Here is a 14,911-nt window from a genome sequence, read left to right as displayed (position 1 = left end):
GGGACAAGGATTGACAGATACAGAGATCTCCATACAGTATATGGCCAGATCGGTGGCGCAACATAGGTGTGAGGGCCGCTTAGCTTTAGTTGCTGAAAACCTCACAAAATGGCACCACCTCTCCATTGAACTCAAAGGACGGGGAGGAGGGGGCACGCATTCTTGACAGTTTATACGCTAACATACAACAATTCTTCATTTTTTTAAAATATAGAATTTTGAAAGAATAAAATATTAATAATAAATGTAATATATGGCATTTATTTAACATAAATGAATATGAAGTCACAATTAAAAAAAGATGATAAAATTACTACAATTCATGTTGTAAGTCCTTCATAAAATAGTTTCCTTTAAAATTATAAAGGTCATAATTTTGTTTTCATTTCTACTTGTATGATGTGGTGGTAATGCACTTAATTGAATTGATTGAATCTTGAAACCAAGTTAATGAAGTTATTCCTCTCAAAACTACATCATTTGACATAAGCTACCAATTAGTTGTATTTGAAACTTCTTATTTTTCTATCCAGAGAACCAATACACCCACATAATTATTGCGTAATTCACAATTTTAATATGACAAAGTACAGTAATTCAACATCAAAACACCAGACCACCAGTTTGGCTGAACAGAGTGTTATTTTTACACAACACAACATAAAACGGTAGCAAGGCCTTCTGCAGGGACAGGCCCAGACCGGCTACAAAGGCACAGGGAAATCACTGCCTTTCCTGGAAAATGCCTGCAAAGAAGGTTCCATAAGCCATGATGGAAAATGCAAAACCAACCAGAGATCTCTGCCTAAAACTGATGCCTTACACTTGTTGCCACATAATTGGGTAAAAATTAATCTTCAATGTTTTATGTAGGCCTGCTCTATAGACAGCAAGACTCTTTCAGTTGATAAGGGAGGGTGACTGGAAAGGTATTCTGCATGATAAAAGGAGAAGATGGTCATCTGAATGTTACAGTATGTAAGCAAAAACACTTCCCCAACCAAAGCTAGAAAAAATAAGTCAGACATTCTTTTTATACAAATCTTTACTTTAAATGTCAACACAATTAGACCTGTATCGTGAGTTATACATTTTTACAGCATAGTGAAACTATACAATATAATGTACAGTATCACTACACTTATAAAAACAGTAATTACAGTAAATAAAAAACAGTATTGAATTGCACAGCACATTTTAACAAGGCAATTCACAGTAACATTAATAAGAAAAAAGAAATGCACTGTCAACATACCCTTGAGCACTACCCTTGCCAAAAGGTTAATCATTTATTTTCCTCAAGCCAGATTGATCATAAACCTTTGCTCAGTGTTTTTTAAAAATAAAAAAATAGACCTTTGCTCAGTGTTGATATCAAATCTTTACCAAAAACACACTCTCTATTTAACTGGCTCTGTTCTGAAGGCATTGGATGTTTACAGTAGGTATGAAGTAAGTAGGCCTCAATAGGTTTATATTCTCTAGTGTTTTCAGTAAAGACATGCAGACATACCCTAAATCTGATACAGTGCTATTCACAGTAAATAAGAATGAAGACAAAAATATTTCATAAAAATTGAACAATGAACAACAATGAAGATACATACAATACAAGTATACAGATACATTCATACACAGATAGCTTGCTCACCCTCTCCCACCCACCCCAACAACCTGCGTGAGCATAGGCCTATAGATGACGAAACTCATTTGACACCAAAATTGATTAACAGTGTTACACAATGGCTGATGATGAAATCTGTTAGGCTACTTAACTTCCACATTTCCAAAATAATCAGATTCACATTTCCTAGTAAGTGCAATGATCATGTGACGGTATAGTGTAGCCTGTGGTGCAAGTATTGAACCTTCCATCTGGTGTGCAATGGCAATCAGAACATGTTGAAAAGAAAGTGAAATATTTCAAACCCAGAACACGTTAAAAATAAAGTAAAATATTTCAAAAAGATGTGAAATAAAGACATCGTGGCGCTAATTCTGTGGTCTACTGGTAGCATGGGGGGGTGGCCCTGTGTGTGATGTTACATACATATGATACTGTACATATACACAGCCATAGATCACACCCATGCCCTCCCGTGTCGGGGAGTCATCCTGGCGCCATTATAAGTTGTACCGCAGTGTATGTACTCACTCAATGATTAATAACTGCGACTGGCGAACTCATCACCAGATGGATGAACAGCCTCAGTGATGGTGTAATGACAGCTAGAAGCAAGATTGCGTAACTACATGGCATAATTACTGTCTAAAAAGCTTTACACTCCTTTACACACCTTTACAAACAAGCTACCAGAGACTATTCCTTACACGTCTGTGTACTTCTCTTCCCTGCCTGTCGAGCTCTCCTCCCCGCCACGCAGAGACGTGGCTCCGCTTCCAGGGGAGCACAGACATCGTTCTCTTGCTGAAGCCGGTTATAACTTGCTGATTCATGACGCCGTTACATAGTCGTAAATCAATGGTATATACAATAGCAGATGTACAAGCTTGTAGATCGGCTATTTTCAAAAAATGTTTGCCAAGTGTTTTGGTTGCATACACCTTGGTTAGAGGAGTGTGAGGAAAAAAACTCTGTCCATATAGATCAACAAAGAAGTGTTAATTTAGAGCTGCCGATAAAGGAATCATCACTTGATGTCCTTCTTCATCCAATGCGATCACATTTCCTATGAGAAAGATGTACCATATAAAATTATATAGAATTGAGTACAAATCTGCAAAGTGATTGTCACCATAGCAGCAACAGCATAAGAAAACATCAGAAGCTCACCTCCTTCTGCATCCTCACCATCTAGACAGTTTGCCATCTCTTCATCATGGTCAGTATGGGCACCTGTAACAAATCAATGTTTGGTAAATATTACTGGGGTAAATTTGTATTTGTAGCCAATTGTCTGTGAGATCAATTGTCATAAAATCAAAGAACAGTTAAAACGCGTACTTTCCCCTTCTATTTGAAACCATCACCCTGCACAGAAAGATAAACCCATTAAGACCTGAGGCCGATTCTACATATCATCTCTGTCGGGTGGAAAACTCATATGTCCAAAACCACTCAAAAACAGCAAAAGTGGCTTGTGGATCTGCTACTTTTGATGCTTTTATGTGACGCTGTAGTATGATCAAGTAGGGCATTAAAAAAACACAAAAAGTTAGAATATGGAGATAGGAGGTTTCTGCTCGACAGCAACTAAATGCCTTCTAAGTCCTAAGAGTTTTCTGAAAAAAATATGTTGCTATATATATATATAGCTCAAATCTAGATGCTTTCCTGGTTTTAATGGGTTAAGTAAGATGAATAAAAGGTCCCATGCCTAGATTTCTAGGCAAGGGATTTTGGGAATAGATTTCGGGATTAGATTTCCATATAATGATTATTATAGATGTTACTCATTTTTCTTGTAACTAAAGCTACTCACTTACTCATACAGCCATTTCTTGTAACTGTAAACTGTCCTTTACTCATACAGCCATGGGAACTGTGTCAGCCGTGAGCACCTTGATAAATATGCTTGGCCTGTCCTGACAAGCACCCATGCTCGGTTGAAATGAGTTCACTAGCCCCCTGCTCCCAGCAAAATACCTAAGGGTCCATATAAGAGTTACCCTAGCATCTATTGGCCATTTTAGGAATTTATATAATAACCGTGCATTGCGTGTAGGCAACTGTTTTTAACTGATTGCTGTTAACATGCAACTGTTTTAACTGTTTGTGTCAACTTTATTGTTTTTTCTTGTTGTTGTTCTTATGTTATTTATATGTGTGTAATCTCGGCATCATCGAAAATGAGGGTCTCCCTCAATGATCTCTCCAAGAATCTTAAAGGTTGAATGAATCCCATAATAACACTTATGGACCCGTGAGTTGAACAAACACTGAGGATTTTACTGTTTATATGAGGACTCGACTGTACTTCTTTACTACACATGATCACCTGTGTGATATCTTTTGCAAAGCAGTTGAATATGTTACTCAATACCGTATGGTCAGTATACAGTACCACAAATGTCACAGTCTTATGCAAAGGTTAAAATGTAATTTAAATAACATGTTATTTAGACAGATGCCATGTTCATTTGTTGACCTGGCATCCTATATATATATTTTTGTATTATACTGTTTATACGGATGCTTCTTGGTTTATCTATGATCCTAGATTACTGAGGCACTACGCGGTCTCTAATCTCTATGCATGTTTGTTTTTACCTTGCGTAACTCTTGCAAGTCTTGTAAATCTTGTAAATCGCTCTGGATTAAGAGCGTCTGCTAAATGTCAAAATGAATCTGAAACAGTTTTAAGAGGGAACGTTGACAAGTTCAAATATTGCATATTGTCTGCCAATATATTTGAATGGTTTACCACTGCAATGCAGTCAATGATGTACACTGAAATTAGAGGTAACAAACCCTAACAAACAAGGCTGTGTCATAAATTGCATGGAGTGGTATGTACACTCAGTTAATGAAGGTAGTCCCTTGTTGAATGATTGATTTTGTATATTTTTTTAATCAAACTTCACCCAAGCACAACATTTTAGTTCAAGATTCAGATGTGATTCAGAGACTTGTGGTCTTGGTTTAACTTTTTGTAGTATAGTACAAGCAGTAGGCATATTCTATTTTTTTCTTTTTTCTCTAGAGGGCCATTGAAGATACGTTTGAATAAACTCATGAAAAAATGATTATGGTAACATAAACCTTTTCCTGCAAACAGCAATATTATAATAAAAAAATGTTTCTTTTTTGTTATTTGGGGGAAATGGAGATCCTGCACACTGTCTTCACTTACAGCAAAAAAGTAATTTATTAGGCTACAACGTTTTGGTCCAACTGACCTTCATCAGGTACCTGACCAGTGTGCGGGATCTAAATTTTTCCCTGGCTCATGCAATGGTTGCCTGCTCCTACGCACCTATCCCAGTAGGTGCAAAAGGACCTTTTTTCACATCTTTTTTGTTATTTAGAGTAGACCACCAACCAAAAACCACCCAAGGCCTGTAAAAGGCAAGTTGAAATATTCAAAGACATACTCATGAGGGGTGTTGTAGACTGTCTTCTTCGGGCCTCTGATATTGAAAAGATATATCAGTGACAATGCTGTGACGCTTTTGACACACGTTAAAGTGTGCTTATTACACCAATATAAAGCCCCAGTCAAGGAAAATCTTTTGTCGCTTCCCGATACTGGACTTCAACAGCTAAATACTATGTGCCACTTTTGGCCATGTGCCATCTCCTTGAATGTACTTCCTTTTGCACCACAGTAGTTCAACTGGTTTGCCAACTATCACTTGATACTAGTATCAGGTTTCAAAATATTGTATGCTTCTTCTAATTTAAGCCCATAATCATGCGTCTGCCATCTCGGGGACTTTATGGAAAACATGTGCATGCTGCATATCCCCTGCCACAGGTGTGCCAATTCAAAATAAAGATATAAATTTGCTCTTTGGTTGACATGTTATATATGTGCATTTCTCTAAACTAAATGACACACTGGATAAAATATATTGTAGATTATCACCACGGCATTCGTCTTTGCTTGAGCTTGTCCAACTCAGGGCTGACATATCAGCCCGAGACGAAGGTGGATAGACGCGACAGGATAGACGCGACAGGTGTTTTTAATGCCTCCAAGTAAAGATCTAGGATCTGATTTCCTGACTTATTTTGAAAAGCCAAATCGGGTCACGAATCAACAGCCAGGGAATTTAGTAAATTCACACTTTTTTTGTGATATGGCGAAATTATCGTACATTTGGGCATTTTTGGAATTATTGATCGTACATCGTACAGAGGATAAAATAATCATACAAATACGATAATTATCGTAAATCTGGAAACACTGTTCCTAACTGTATCTAACTGTTTAAAGTGTTCCCACCGTTTTTTTGCACTGATTTGTTATTCTGTCGTAAAAGCCAGTCGTACAAGCCAGTGCTAAAATAGATTGCACTGATTGGTCAACTGCCATGAAACACCTCAGAGTTATACAGCAGCTCACCAATCAGCTACGGGTCCTCTCACCCAGGTCAGATAAAGGCTGGGTATGTGATAAATAACATTTATCAAAGGGCATTATGCTATTTCTCTTCCATATTCTGTGAGACTTCTTTCTTAACCACTTCTTAAGCCCTATTTTATATTCTGTCAGATAATGGTGTTGGGCGGGGAAGACAGCCCATGTACAAGCTCACAAAAATGTTTGAAAATGTTAACCTATAATGACATGTCCAAAATAGGGACATCAGGTTGAAAGTGGTTAAGACAAGTTAAAGTTAAGAAACATTTACCATTACGCTTAAATGCAGTATCTTATGTATTTCTGTAAGATTGATTATTTTTTTAAGGATACATATCACATCACTTCAATACACATCAATAACCAGACAGAGATGTGTTTGTGTGCTTACCAGTAGAACGCCTTCTCCTCAACAGCAATAACATCAGGAGTCCTACAATCAATGAGCCGATGACCACAACAGGAGCAACTATTTTGGATGGAGCATATTCTTTTCCCTCCAGGCCCTCCTTCAGACTCTGATGATCTGAAAATGTTATAATAGCTGTTTTAGGTTTTTAACAAAACTCATTGTTCCAAAAGCTTTTCCGATTTTGACACTTTGGGCAGAAATTAGAATTTAAGTACTGACTGACAGGGAATTATCCTTTATAAGGATAGGATATAAGGATATAAGGATATAAGGTTATGTGTTTTGTTTTTTTGTTTTTAGAACAGTGGTTCTCAACCTGTGGGTCGGGACCCCCAGGGGGGTCCCCACATGATTTTGGGAGCGTCCCCAGATGACAGTAAAGTGACAATTTAAGGACTTTTGATACCTAATACCAAAAAAGAAGAGAAAAAATGTATTTAAAAAGACCATTACGGCATCAAAAGTAATCAATAAACTATACTAATAATATAATATATATATAATATAAGACAGAGGCAAAAATAAATAAATAGATGTTCTACAAGCTCACAACGCCTCGCAACACAAGGCGTTGTGAGCTTGTAGATTGGCTAGTTTCACAATATTTATCTGTGGAACCGAGTCAAACTAAATGTAATGCCTCAACTCCTACAATTCCAAGTGCTTATCGGGGTGGGGGGTCCCCAGTTCACATATGATTATTTTGGGGGGCTGGGGCCTGAAAAGGTTGAGAACCACTGTTTCAGAAGACAGACATGCTCTCTAACACTGAAGACACAGCAACGTCCATGTGAAATGCATGCAAGTATTCAAGAACAAAAACATGACCACATAATTAGCACCTGGTACAGGTACACTGTACACTGCTTGCACTATTGTTAACAGATCTTGATAAGAGAGTTTACTAGGATTAATGTGCTGTTAATTATTATGTATTGATATGGCAGTGGTGAACATAGCAAGCAGGTTAGTTTGAGCCATTCAATAAATGTAGTTTTTCACCAGTTGTTTTCACCAAATTTGATGAGCCAATTATTTAAAGCCAATCGCATTTGAAGGTCACAGAGCTCTTTTTTGCTGTGCTCTTCGTAAAAAAAACAAGCATGTTCCTATTTTAAGTGTTGTAGCATGGTTAATCAAAACGTTCATCTAAGAAAGGTTCTTTGGCAAACTGACATGTGTTAATGGAAGTACAGATAAGGTTGCAGTTTGTCAAGGGTTGGAGATTACCATTAACCCATGAAGGGGTATCACACCTATTTCAGCTGAATTATCTTCAACTTAACCTTTGCGTAAAAAAAAAAGGAATCTACCAATATAGCCTGTCCTAAGATATACTGTACTAATGCATAAAGATAGTGTCAAGCTATCAAACCCAGAATAAAAAGAAAAACATACCTTTGGAGGGAAGATCAAATGTAGTCTCTCCTTCTTTGTCTCCATTGGCGTTGTACACTGAACATGTGTACTGGGAAGAAGCTGGGTTCTTCAAGGTTGAGTTGAGGTTAAAGCGCCCATCATCCATCTCTTTGGGATCCTGAGAGCTGCTGGTCAATTCTTTTTTATCCTGATCGAACCAGCGAATTGTACCTTTTGGGTAACCACCCTCAGAGTTACAAATAAGCGTGTCATTCTCTGGTGTTACTTTTGGTGCACTATATTTGGCTGCAAAGAGAAAGGCATGAAGACATTAAGACAACAGTGACAATTTATAACCACCCTCCACCCCCATATATTATGGTGTGTAAATGCAAAATGGCCACTAGTGTGAATATGGCCAATATAGAGGGCTCTCACCTGTGACAATGAGGTTGATTTTGAAGTCTGCTGAACCACGGTCGGTCATCACCCTGCATTCATACTCTCCACTGTCATTAATCTGGGTGTTGTTGACAATCAGGGACACATCCCTGGTTTTTCCATTCAAGTTTTGCTCAGAAAACCGAAAACGTGGTACATTTGTGGGTTGAAGAACATTGTGAAAAACAACTAATGGTTTTTCGCTCCCTATTTTCTTCCAAGAAACCACTTTGATCACTGCATCTGTTGCTTCTTTTGTTGGTTTGATGTCACATTTAAGGATAGACTCCTGGCCATATTGAACATGGTTTTCAGATTTACAGTCTAAGTTTACGTTTAAGGCTGTAGAGTGAGATATAAAAAAAGAAAGAAAAATTATGGTTAAGTAACAGCAACATGTCAAACATTAAGATGTCAGATTGGAATTCTGGAGTTCAGGATAATTCTTAAAGCAATCATTACCTGCACTGACAGATATGATGGTCAAAAGCAGCACACATGTTCCAAACACAGAGGCCATGATCTGTAGTGAAAAAAAAATAATTGTTTATGTGGGGGTTATTTGTGATGTCTGCGATGTGAGTCTGATCGTCAATAACATGACCCATGTACACAGTAAAATCATTAGTGTTCATTTAACTCGAGAGAGTGTAGCAGTGTTATTGTAGTTTGAACTAAAAGGGGGGTGGGGGGGAAGGGTTGTAAACTGAATAATAACTGAAACTAAATACAAACTAAAGTGATCAATGCAAAACGAACTAAAACTAAAACTAACTAAAACTAAAAAGAATTGCACGTAAAATAAGGTAGGGAAATTAGTTTTCCTACTATCACATCTGATGTCATGCATAATGGTAACCGGAAGGCTTGCCCCAAAACACGCTCGCCCCCATTTCGTTCGCGGACCAGCGGTTCTTGTATTCTTGCATTTATTTTTACTGAGGATAAGGTTAGAAATAAGGTTAGGTTTAAGCATAGTTTACTGAGGTTAGGTTTAGGGTGAATACGGACGGATTTGCCCCGGGGCGACTGTGTTTTGAGGCGAGCGTTTTGGTATTCTCCTTAATATGAAATATAAATAAAAACAAATTAAAAAACAAATTAAATAACTAGTGTACAAATGGTTACGGGTTACATTTGTACACTTAATAAAACCATTGCATCCCTATTCTGGGGCTAACATTTGGTGAAAATAGCAGATCTACAAGCTCACAAGGCATCACAATGTGACATGCATGTGAGCTTGTACTGTAGATCGGCTATTTTCGGTGAAGATAATTCACTTAAGAGCAAAAACAAGAGGGGGCCTAGTATAGAGCCCTTGGAAATCCGGTCAGAGTATAGAGTTTAAGTGGTTATATGAGTTAACTTAAGTGAAGTTATTAGTTAACTTAACACTAAGGATTCGACTGCATAGAAACAGAACTAGATTACTGTTTCTATGCATTTGATGCGTTACCTCGTGTTTACCTTGATTACTGTAAATCGGTCTTGATTAAGAGAATCTGCTAGATGCCTAAATTGTAAACTGTAGCCTAGTGTGTATATACTCACACGTATATGAACACACACAGAGCTACAAGCTATTCAACTTTATAGTGCGTCGAGGTCAAAGTATGTTTCCTTTCCCGTTTCTATTGAAATCCCAATATAAAGTTCAGCATGTTCTTTATCAATTTTCACACTGAGTCACTGATGCATTATTACACTGATGCAATACACTGCGGACTGCCTCTCACATTTTTCACCAAAACAGATGTTGGTGGTGGGAAAGTGAAAGAAAAATGCTGTTCTAAACAAATAGTTCTCTGGCAACATTCATTTCTTTTGTCCGGCAACATATAAAAGACTTCCTGGGTAAAGTCCCTAATGTGCATGTGTGTAAGCTAGGGTAACAGGGTATAGGTGGGAGCCAAAACATTCTGGGCACTTAGGAACAACTGTGAAAAAAATTAAAAATAAATAAAACTAGCCTAAATGAAAAAAGTCCTCTTTCAGGGAAATTGTTAAGTGACCAATTCTGATTTTTATTAGAATACACAACCAACCAACTGTCTAGGTTGTGTATGGACATACAGACCAACATATACAAAGAACAAAGTTATTATGGCTCTTCTCTGAGTGAACAGATGAATGTAGGATATGAAAAAAACAGTTAAAGGACAACTTTGTTTTACAACCAAGGTTTATATTTTAGCTTATAATTAAAGTAAATTAAAGATGTGGGTGTTATTTATTTTTTTCATTTACTGCTTTCTATAGCTTTAGCAATTTTCGCGATATTTTTTACAGTGGGCAGGGGCATTCTGGTGGCTACATAAGCCTTTTTTTACACAATAAAAAAGGTCTTGTGGTCTTTGATGGTCAGATGTGAGTTATTGGGGTACTCTACGGGGCGGAAACATGGAGAACCACTAAAGCAACATCAAACAAACTACAAACATTCATCAACAGATGCCTACGCTACGACACATCCTGGCAATTTACTGGCCTAACACCATCACAAATGAAGAGCTCTGGCAAACCACACAACAAGAACAAATTTAAATCGAAATTAAACGCAGGAAATGGGGCTGGATTGGGCACCCTGAGGAAACCATCCTCCAACATAACCAGGCAGGCCTTAACATGGAACCCTCAGGGGAAAAGAAAACCAGGAAGACCTAGAAACAGCTGGAAAAGGTCTGTCGAGGCGGAACTCAGGGAAAAAGGAACATCTTGGAAGGAAGCAGAGAAGATCGCCCAACACCGAACTAGCTGGAGGAAATTCATAAATGACCTATGCTCCCCAAAGAGCAAAAGGGTTTAAGTCAAGAAGAGCTACTGTAAATAATAATAAAGAAAACGCCGGGTTATTGTGTAAAAAAAAGACATATTTAGCCACCGGACAGAATGCCCCCGCCCACTGTAAAAAAAGATCGCGGAAATTGCTAAAACTATAGAAAGCAGTAAATTTAAAAAATGTAACACTCATCTTTTATTTACTTTAATTACAATCTAAAACATAAACCTTGGTTGTAAAAAACAAACAAAGTTGTCCTTTAAGCCTGTTGTTGTTTTAACCAAAACCCATAGTTTGGCAAGCAAGACTGTTGCCTCCCACAAGCCTAGATAACGCTAAGTATGGACCAGAGCTAAGTGCCCTTCTTTTGGGCTTGTTTTCGTAGACCTGGTTGCTTATTTCTCTCGCAAAACCTGGGAACACTACCCTCATTAAATGAGGACAGTGGACAGACCAAATTTGGTCTGAGGTGGAAAGTCTGGTGACGCGAGTTTAGGTCTGCTGCAGCAGCCCGTTCACTTCAGCGACTACTTGAACTTTCACTTATTTATTTTTTGTTTGACAACCAATAGAGCCTCCAGACCCTCGACCTCCTGACCAGGACAGAATGGGGGAACCAATTGAATATAGATATGATTCAAGAATAAAATAAACGTCACCCGGCAAGATTCATAATTTTCACAACAATTGCACATTATTAGTTTAGTACACATATAGCTATAAAGAAAACTTAACATGAACACCACGTAATAATAATAAACGTTATTTGTTTAGCACCTTTCATGACATGACATGCAGCTCAAAGTGCTTTACAGAGTAAGAATAGGACAACTAATTTAACAATAAAGCAAAAAGGAAAAGCAGAAGCATAAAACAACACTAAAATAATAGCAAAGGGCAGTGAATCAGGCAATACAGTGAGGACATGGACAACAACAACACAGAGATTTAAAAATCAACCAAAAAATCAGCTGAAAGCAAGAGTGAAGAAGTATAGTCTTGAGCTGTGCTTTAAAGCTATCGACAGAGGCTGCCTGTCTGATTTTAGAATAAATAAAATAAGACAGGCAGTAGCTAGGCTGCCTACAACCCTATTTCTTAAACGTAGACTTAAATCAATCATTTGCATGATTGAGCCAAAAAAATAGCATTTTTGGTTTATTGGGATAAATATCCTATTATGTGTCCTGTCCCCACATGCCCGCGGCAACTGACCCCATGTGACGCACGTCGCGGGCGTGCCCCGCACGGCAGTTAAAGTTCATATTTCATTATTCTGTATAGCCACGTGTGTAGCCTAGGCTACTAAACATGACCAAATAGAAGTTATTGACATATATTTTGGAATATACATATGATAGGCCTACTTGATACAGTACAAATATATTAAAAATAAATAGGTCATCCGACCGCTCCATAGATAGGTTAGTAAGATTACCTTGCAAAGAAGTGAATCAACGTCTAGATGGAAATAAGCAGGCTAGAAGCGTCCAGGCTGCAGGGTCTGTCTTTGTCTTCAGCCGATCTTCACGTTATGGTGTTGTCTTCGATCTCCACACTGTCTTCTCCAGGCTGTCTTGTGCATGTGTGTGCCTGGTTCGCCACATAGCAATAACTCTATGTGCTGACACTGCTGTGAATGCTTTCACTTTCATTCTTACGCTACAGTAGCCTATCGGATGTAATCTGGACTTTCCAGCCAACATCCCATTTCACAAGTTTTCATGTGTTTAAAATGTGTAAAGATCTTTTGAAAATAGCAAATCTACAAGCTCACAATGCGATGCAAGGCATTGTGAGCTTGTAGATCGGCTATTTTCAAATGGCCGAAATGGCCTATAGGGCTGAAGTGGTTAATGTATGTTTTGTAATAATAATACAAATCTACAAAGTAACTAGTAAGTAGTAAGTTTTCAAATCATTGTAGTGGAGACGGAGTAAAAGTAGGCTACAACATTTGCCTCTGAGATGTAGCCTAGTGGAGTAGAAGTAAAATAACTGAAAATTGGAAATACTCAAGTAAAGTAAAAATACCTCAAAATTGTACTTAAGTACAGTACTTGAGTAAATTTACTTAGTTACTTTCCTCCACTGATCCACAGTTTGCAGAGCAAGCTGGTAGGCCTTTTTATCGTTTGATTATTTTGTTTTTAAAGTCTATTTTTACCCTATTATTTATCTTTTAATGAATAATTATATTTTTACGGAGTGTACAGCACTTTTTCATGTGCTATATATAAATAAAGTGGATTGGATTGGATAATTGGGCATAGGGGTGTAACGATAGGTTTTAACAACGATTCGATACGTATCACGATACTTGGTCGTCGATACGATACATGAACGATACAGGTTAATTTAGAACGATACGATACGTTTCGATTCAGTGATTTAGTCGATACGATACATGAACAATACAGGATAGGTTAATTTAGAACGATACGATTCGATTCAATGATTTAAAATCTATATAGTAACAATTTATTTACCCAAAAATTCTGTGTGAAAAATAAATACCTGGATACTGGATATAAACCCCTCTTTCTCTTTTTTCTTCTTAAAAGTACTTCGTATAGATAAAATGTATTATTTGCATTGCAAAACGATTCGATACGATTATTTGCATTGCAAAACGATTCGATACGATACAAAGTCAAACGATACGATATTTTGCTGTTTGCATATCGATACAGTAGATCGTTACACCTCTATTTGGGCATGCCTCAATGGAAAATTTGACCAACTGGCCAAGTAACATGGCCAGAAATGGCCATTCATCTTTTAAGGGCAAGGCCACTTCACTTGGATTGGTGTTGTAAGTTTTTTGAGCCAAATGTCAGGTCAGGAAGGCCATCAAATAAAACAATGATTTTAAGTTAACAAAAATAATTAATTTCATTTAATGTATTATTATTGTCAATACTTATTAGTATAACTATCAGTGAATTAACGAAATACGATGTATATTTCACACAATTATTTATTGGTAGCCTATTTACAAATGATCAATAGGCCTACTTAGGAACAATTCAAGTTGGAAAAGCATGTCCCACCCGGTTATGCACCCGAATGACAGAGCATTGTACCCATCTGTCTGTCTGTGTCCCTTTTATGCCCATATATTGAGATTTCTGTAACTGTCTGTCCGTCTGTGTCCCCTTTTGACCCATTCCTCCCTGGAAGGCTATCAAGAGTTATAGGTTTTCAATGTAAAGGGTCCCGGGACGGCGGGACCGACGGGTGGTCTCATAGGTCCCAGGGAAGTTCATGGGTCCCCAATAAACTTCCACGCCAGGCCACGCCTCGGCCTGGCGGAGACAACAAAAGACACTGCTATTTAAAAAATATATTGCCGGGCAGGGCAGAGGCAAAAACAGGGGCTGTGTGGACAGGGCATCAAGGCCACTGTGGCCTCAGGACATATATTTGTTTTAGGGGAAGAAGGCCAAACTGAGGGGCCCACTGAGGGGCTGTCATAGCCGTCATGGCCTCCATGAAATTCCTGCCCTGATAGGCATACTTCCAAACAAACATGTAAAGACATACATGTATGTCCCCCTCCCTGAACTATTCATTTTTTCTCCTCTTGTACATAATTATGTCTTATTTTTCATACCAGTAACCTGTAAGCTGATTGTATGACGTTCTGTATAGTAGTGTGTATATCTGTCTGTCTCTTATATCTGTCATGTCATCATGATTTGTGTGCGTGGGGATCTCGTTTTAAACAAGCTTAGTGCTTTATGAGCCTTCCAGTTTAGTAGACCTTGTATTGTCAATCTGTACTTCCTGTTTTTCTCATGTCTGTTTTTCTTTTAGAGTTAGAGATAACTTTCCTCTTCTACCCTGGATTTGAACCCACTTTCCTGC

General features: G+C 37.9%; 1 protein-coding gene across 2 annotated transcripts; it reads right to left on the bottom strand.

Annotated features, from left to right (window-relative positions):
• Positions 1-1,027: 1,027 nt before the first annotated feature.
• LOC308078267 (butyrophilin-like protein 1) lies at positions 1,028-12,651 on the bottom strand. 2 transcript variants are annotated; one of them, XM_080419388.1, is made up of 8 exons: positions 12,480-12,651; positions 8,722-8,782; positions 8,257-8,601; positions 7,858-8,124; positions 6,439-6,573; positions 5,056-5,091; positions 2,795-2,857; positions 1,028-2,690 (listed from the first exon to the last, which is right to left on the bottom strand). In XM_080419388.1, the coding sequence occupies exons 2-8, from the start codon at positions 8,777-8,779 to the stop codon at positions 2,623-2,625; spliced, it is 972 nt and encodes a 323-aa protein (XP_080275514.1). In that variant the 5' UTR covers positions 8,780-8,782; positions 12,480-12,651; the 3' UTR covers positions 1,028-2,622. The 2 variants fall into 2 exon arrangements, with proteins under 2 accessions (XP_080275514.1, XP_080275515.1); XM_080419389.1 differs by lacking the exon at positions 5,056-5,091.
• Positions 12,652-14,911: the final 2,260 nt, after the last annotated feature.

The sequence above is a fragment of the Gymnoscopelus braueri genome (assembly GCF_963280865.1).
Source record: "Gymnoscopelus braueri genome assembly, chromosome: 2".
Classification (NCBI taxonomy): Eukaryota; Metazoa; Chordata; class Actinopteri; order Myctophiformes; family Myctophidae; genus Gymnoscopelus; species Gymnoscopelus braueri.
Note: the sequence above shows the minus strand (reverse complement) of the source record. Positions and strands in the feature narration are given on the sequence as shown.